This window comes from Alosa alosa, chromosome 24 (assembly GCF_017589495.1).
Source record: "Alosa alosa isolate M-15738 ecotype Scorff River chromosome 24, AALO_Geno_1.1, whole genome shotgun sequence".
In the NCBI taxonomy this organism is placed as follows: domain Eukaryota; kingdom Metazoa; phylum Chordata; class Actinopteri; order Clupeiformes; family Clupeidae; genus Alosa; species Alosa alosa.
In genome coordinates this window covers 25,902,274-25,909,773 of record NC_063212.1, presented here as the reverse complement: position 1 = coordinate 25,909,773, position 7,500 = coordinate 25,902,274, and the positions used below count along the sequence as shown (strand labels likewise).

The 7,500-nt window shown below is 43.8% G+C and overlaps 1 protein-coding gene across 1 annotated transcript in view; it reads right to left on the bottom strand.

The window, feature by feature from the left end:
• The window catches only part of dock11 (dedicator of cytokinesis 11), a 163,740-nt gene that overhangs the window by 111,500 nt on the left and 44,740 nt on the right, over positions 1-7,500 (bottom strand). Inside the window, 2 exon segments of the mRNA XM_048236079.1 lie at positions 127-311; positions 7,090-7,169. Coding sequence (XP_048092036.1) covers positions 127-311; positions 7,090-7,169 — 265 coding nt within the window.

Below are 7,500 nucleotides of genomic sequence, written 5' to 3'. Positions count from 1 at the left end.
ACCTTGTGCAATCCGGTGTGTGGCTTCTGATGAACTATCTTGCTCCGCCTTCAGTGTTAAGTTTTTTGGTAGGGGTGAAAGTTCAGGGGTGAAAGTTCAGGGGTTGGAATGTGCGACGGACAGTACCTTAGCGAAGGCCTTCTGATTGTCGTACTTGAGCTGCAGTGGACACACGTAGAGCTGGTTCCTGCACACGGTGAACGGGTGGTGGAGCTTGGCCTCCTCCGGCATGAACTCCATCATCTCCATGGAGACGCGCTCACACTTCTCATCAAAGGGCTTGATGGGAAGGTAGGAGGAGCTGACAGAGTCTGAGAGAGCAGGTGCAGGTGGAGCTTAGTTTGGATTTGTTTTGTCTGAGAGAGCAGGTGCAGGTGGAGCTTAGTTTGGATTTGTTTTGTTAGTGGGTAAAGCATGATAGACAAACAGTAGAGAAAGGCACGCTAACACTAGCAGATCATTATAGCCTGATCATCAGCTGCCGCTAACACTAGCAGATCATTATAGCCTGATCATCTTCTGCGCTAACACTAGCAGATCATTATAGCCTGATCATCATTCGCTAACGCTAACACTAGCAGATCATTATAGCCTGATCACGCGCTAACGCTAACACTAGCAGATCATTATAGACCCCTTCGCAACGGTGGTGAAAACATAAACATTCGGGTTGTGGCGTCACTGGAGGCAGAAACAATCGTTAGGATGGTGGCTATTTGAATAGTACTAGTGTGAGGCGGCTAAAATCAGATAGTAATCTAAAATCTTTGCTAAAATGTGTAAAGATATAAGCATACGTACATACACTCAGTGTTGCGTGATCGGGGAGGATTATTTGAAAAAACTAAGGCTACATTATCAGATGGGACCATCCTGACAGACCCAATACCGTCAGTGATTGGAAAGACAGGTTTGCCATCAGTTGAATGGCGGACATTATTGAAAAACCAGTGTCTACAGTAAGGAGAAGCTGAGGGTGTATAAATCATTGAATGCATATAACTATCTCCTAAATGGTCATGTCCAAGACATACAATAGGCTACAATGGCGTGGTGAGTTTTGTGTTTGCGAACCGACATTTTACTGGGCCTTACACAGTAGTAGCCTTGTAGCTAGTAATCAAGGATTTGGTTTAGCTCTTACGAGTCACAGTAAAATTAAATTTTGGTAGGCTACATAGCTTATTTAGATACACTTATGGTGTGAAACTGCGTTTTTAGGAATCCGCAGTCTTGGTTTGTATAGAAATGAATAAGTGACATACATGTAATATAGGTTGGAAATACAGGGCCGATTGGTAGGCTAATATGTGAGGTTCGATACAAGGCTTGGGTTATCGTGAGTCAAACGAACAACTACGTTCTCACTGGAAACTGTAGCCTAGGCCTACTTATTTCAAATTTAACCGATGACTTTTTCAGTTCTGGCACCCGACAGCACAGCAAGATGAGACCATGATAACCTTTAGCCTCCCGAATATGACTGTTCGTTTAGCTTCCCAGCTGAGGTGATGGTTTGTTTTGCCTCCAGTGAACGTAATGACGTAGGCTCAGAAGGTACCTATAGCCTGATCACATGCTAACGCTAACACTAGCAGATCATTAGAGCCTGATCACACACACTAGCAGATCATTATAGCCTGATCACACGCTAACACTAGCAGATCATTATAGCCTGATCATACGCTAACACTAGCAGATCTTTAGCCTGATCATCACACGTTAACGCTAACACTAGCAGATCATTATAGCCTGTAGCCTGATCATCAAATGCTAACACTAGCAGACTTTTAGCCTCATCACACGCTAACACTAGCAGATCATTATAGCCTGATCACAAGCTAACACTAGCAGACTTTTAGCATGCTCACATGCTAACACTAGCAGACTTTTAGCCTAATCACACGCTAACACTAGCGGGCTTTACGGGCTGCACTCACACCAAACCATCTGGCTGTATTTGATCCTTTAGAACAGGGGTCCCTTTATTGCCATGGACCGGTTTGATTCCTATTTCCTCCTTTCCTTTCCTTCCTTCCTAGCTCCAGTTATGTATGAACAGTGAAGGTAACGATCTCTTGTGAAAAACGTGAACTTGAAGAAGTGAAAATTGAACAATATGAACTATGAATATTGAACAACTTGAAGCTACATCTACAAGTGTGAACATGCTTAACAAAAATGGGAACAAAACATGGGAACTAAGCGTGCATTACGAATATAATCAGTGGGAGAACCCTGCTTGTTTCCCTGCAACAAGAAGCTTCCATATGGGGGTGATGGAAGACAGTGACACCCTCAGTGTGTTTGAAATGTCCAGTTGCGCAATTTGGTCTTAGTTGCAGTCATTGCGAAAACCGGCCTCGCATAGATATGTGGTGGGAAGCGTTTTCAGCTTTTACGGCTATCTAGGGATATCCTGCTTTGGTTTTGATCCAAAACCCGCCAGAGAGGTTTCCTTATACACACTCTTAAGACCACCGTCATTTGCAATTTCGATCAACTGCTCTTCCTCCTGCGCTGACAAGTTAGGACTATTCGGGATATTGACAAATGGGTTGCGGACCCAGTCATTGGTTAGCCGTGGATCTTTGGAGGATGGGAAGTGCGCTCAAACTCATTTGAAAGCATAACAAGGTGATGGCGCACCAGCTCGCGAGAGAAAGGGCCCTGCAGTCTCTCCCAAAACCCCAACTACTGTTTGGAACATATCAAATACACCCGGTCCACTCTCGTCGTCCCCACAAATCAAGCTTGGCTTTAAATGCAGCGACTTTATCTGCCAGTTTAAAGACAGTCGTCATTCTCCCTGGAGTGACAGGTTGAGGTCATTAAGCAACCCGAATATGTCACACAGGTAAGCGAGTTTTGACACCCAGTCCTTATCACTAAAATGTGCAGCTAGCGGTGACTTTTTTCTGTAAGAAATCTCTGCAGCGGCTCTCATAACTCAAACCTCTGGCCAGTGACCTGCTAAAGATGCTTGTTTTGTTGCTCATTCTAGCAGTTTAGCTTAACCGTGTGACACTAGCGTTAGCCAAGAACTGATCAAGTGAAGTGAGCTGACCTGAGGCTGCGCTGGCGCTGAAGGCAATATGTAAAAGTGTTGAAGGCGGGACAGACAGGCGAAGAAAATAGACCTTGCAAAATGCAAACATGCGTGCAATCAAACAACTGCATATAGGCCTATGCCATGTAAAAACGTGACATTATTGCGAATTAAATTTAGTTTAGTTTGCATGCATTTTTTTTAAACTCATGTCGTAGGCTACGGCCCGGTTAGGAATGTCCTGCGGCCCGGTGGTTGGGGACCGCTGCTTTTAGAATGTCAGAATTATTCTGATGAGCTAGATCCAACGCAGCTGGATTGAGTGTTCCTTCCCCTCCTAAAATGTCATAGAACTATTCTGATGAGCTAGATACAACGGCAAAACAGCTAGATTGAGTGGAAGCCGCTACAACTGACAGCTGACTCATAGAAGAGTGACCCAAATAAATGGCCAAATATTCAGTCACTTTTCAGTCACGTCACGTCAATTTTCAGTCGTCCATGAGATTTGCTCTCACCCTCTCCAATCTCACAGTCTACAAGCTATTTTAGCTGATCACACACTACACACACTACACACGCTACACACACTAGCTGTTCACACACTACACAAACTAGCTGTTCACACACTACACACGCTACACACACTAGCTGTTATGGTTCACCCTTTATTACGACATCCCATTATTACGACAACCCTCTATTACGACATACCGTTATTACGAAATGCCTCTATTTAGACATGCCCCTACTCCGATTTTTTTTTAGTACCGCTATTCCGACATTACCAATCCTCATTTTCAATTTATCTCTGCAGTTCCTGTATCCTATCAAATTCCAACATCCTAGATGCATGGATGAGCTGTAGCAAAGTTCTTTTAGGCAAGTCCCTCCACTTTCGGCTGACCATTTGACAAGCGCTTTTTTGGGCACTCATCGGGCATCCATTTTAGGCAGAAATGCGCATGTCCAAGGCTTCATGACACCAATCTTGCTCCAGTGGCGAGATCACAACACATGATTGGCACAATGTCTTCACAACACACCATATGATTGGCTCAATGTATTCACATGTCGAATGGGTGGGATATTTTGCGAGGAATGGGCATTTCTATGGAGGATATGTTCCAAAGAACTTCTATGTATATTTTTTGAGTGCTGTGTCTCCACATTAGAAAGTCTCTGGCTGTAGTCATGTCATCTGCTCCTGCAGCTACATCAACAATCCACCCGCCATCCACTCCAAACAATGTTTTTCCCAATAATTGATATCGACACACATTTCAGTCAAAACCTTAGGTGATTTTTGAACTGATCATGTGAATAAATGTTACACATTATGTAAAACACAGGTAGCTCTGCTCATTTTATTCTCTAAGCTCTCAGGGGAAAACGGTCGAAAACTCCATGCATCAAACAAACTCTGTGCATGCAGGCCACCTATATTAATTAATTAATGGCCGTCAATCAATTGGGCGAAAGGCGCAGGTAGGAATTCTTACGCTCCAGTAGCCTAAACCACTTCAGTGAGCGTTCAAATAACCCCCAGAGTTCAGTGTCCATCAAGATGTTCAAACTGGATGTGTGATATATTCAAGTTGCTTATTTATATTGCATTTTAGAGGACAATGATAAAGCCATGTGCAACGCATTTTGGCTTGCCAGCAGGTTGGATAAACTCAATTTACTACACAATAATGTAGGCTAGGCCTATATCTTTTATATGTCATGCGTGCAGTTGTTGAATTGCACATAACATGTCTGCATATTTATTTAGTCTTCTTTCTCTGGACTCTAGGCTAGCACATGCATTATCATGGCCCTATAATTGTGCAAAGACAGACGGGATATCTGAAGCTCCTTTTACAGTAAACCACTTCACAACGAACGTTCAAATAACCCCCAGAGTTCAGTGCATCAGTCCCAACATTTAGAAAAATAATCGAAAAGTCCAAGCGTAAATTGGGTGTGTTTTGATTTTGAGAGAGACTGTAGAAGGGCCGTATGTCTCACAACAACTGCGATAACCTTGTTTCTTGAAGGCTATCCTTACCTAACCTGACCCTCGCCAGATGAATTTCGTTCACTCACATCCATCTGGGACCTCTTCCATTGAAAGTGATTTCTCCAACCGACTTTATGGTTCAGCCAATCAGGACGCAGGGCGGGAGTTTCATAGATGTGACGTAGTGGAGAAGCGACCGTGAGACTGTTATCAGCGTCACGGGTTGGCTTTGATGTGAGTGGTTGAAGTAGCACGTCAATAGATGACGGACAAGTGGCTTATTCAATCATATGCAAGCATTTTTTGATTAGGCCCAGCCTTCTGAAACACCATTCCAATGGATCGGTTCCAGATGGATGAGTGGGAGCTTGCTTGAGAAAATTCATCTGGCGAGGGTCATGTTAATCCTTACCTCCAAATATCCACATCTAATGAGGGTCGGCAACTATCCAATACCCAATACTATTTGCAATACCCTTGATATACATATTGTTGGAAAGCTTAGTTCATGGCCGTTCGTGTGAGTACAATAACTTAATTTTGTACATTTTACCAAAACGACTGTTTTCGCCTTGCAGGGTCACAATTCATTCGTTGTCTTCATCTTTTTATTCAAAACAATTAGGTCTAATTACCACCAGACACAAATAATCATCACCTAGGTTAAATCCTCTCTCTCTCTCTCTCTCCAAAATCTCTTCCTCTGAGATACCGCAGCTATAGGCTATAATTTAGGCTACCCGACATTTCAAATATGACTCTCTAATCAACTTGTTTTAGCTCTTTAACACGAAAAATACACTGTTCAACGGGTTGGTATTGTGTGGCGACTCTTAAAGATCTAACTAACCTTTCGGTTTCATTAGGTTAAAGTTCTTGTGCGTAGCCCTAGTCTATTATAGGCTAGAATCAATCCTGTCAATGCCCTGCTATTTATCAATGTAGCCTTTTATAGTTTTTTGCCATGAATCGTCTGAGCTGTGATGCTGTTCGTGTGTTGTTTAAAGTTGGGGCGATTAGGCTACTGTAGGCCTAGGCCATACTGCCCATTTTGGAATAAAAAAATAAAGGCCCACCGTAGGCCTACTTCGCAAAAGTCCACTCTGTTCAAAAGTCCTGGCTACGCCACTGTTAATGATCTTGTGTCGGAATGGCGGGGCGTTTGAAAAAGGTCAAGTGTCGCTACTCCGACAAAAAAAAAATAGTAAGTGGGGCCTGAAAATGAATGTTAATGCCGCCACTTCGACAATTAGACGGCAATGTCTAAGTAGCGGCATGTCGGAATAGCTGCATGTAACCGAAGCTGTTCACACACTACACACACAGGACACACACCACACACTACACACGCTACACACACTACACACACTACACACACTAGCTATTCACACACTACACACACTACACACACACAATACACGCTACACACACTGCACACACTACACACTAGCTGTTCACACACTGCACACACTGCAAACACTACACACACTAGCTGATCACACACTACACACACTAGCTCGTCACACACTACACACACTGCACACACTACACACACTACACACACTAGCTAATCACACACTACACACACTACACACACTAGCTGATCAGACACTACACACACTGGCTGATCACACACTACACACACTGCACACACTACACACACTACACACTACACACACTAGTTGATCACACACTACACACACTACACACACTAGCTGATCACACACTACACACACTAGCTGTTCACACACTACACACACTAGCTGATCACACACTACACACACTAGCTGTTCACACACTACACACACTACACACTACACACACTACACACACTAGCTAATCACACACTGCACACACTAGCTGTTCACACACTAACAGAGGCACACTTTAGGGGCAGCCGTGGCCTACTGGTTATAGCTTCAGACTTGTAACCGGAGGGTTGCCGGTTCGAACCCCGACCAGTAGGCACGGCTGAAGTGCCCTTGAGCAAGGCACACACGATCACACACTAACTGAGAGAGAAAAGGTCACACACTTGAATGGTCTGGCGGGACACACTCGATGGTGACGTTCAGCTGTCCTGGGATGACCTGCAGTTTGCTGCTCTTCTCTGGCCTAGAGGAAGATGACAGCACACCATGCATTACAAGAATACACACACACAAACAAATACACATGCACAAATGCACACACACACACACCACTAAAATGAGAAGACAGCACATCATTAATCACAAACACAAACGCACCTACACACACACAACAACAAACACACACTCATGTACACACCCACACACACATAAACAACACTCATATGAGAAGACAGCACACTATTACAGTTTTTTTCAATCGCTAACAAGCGCTTACCCATACTTCAGATACTTTTTGTAAACTCTTAACACAGACCCGCACCTACAAAACACAATGGGCCAAATTGATAACATCT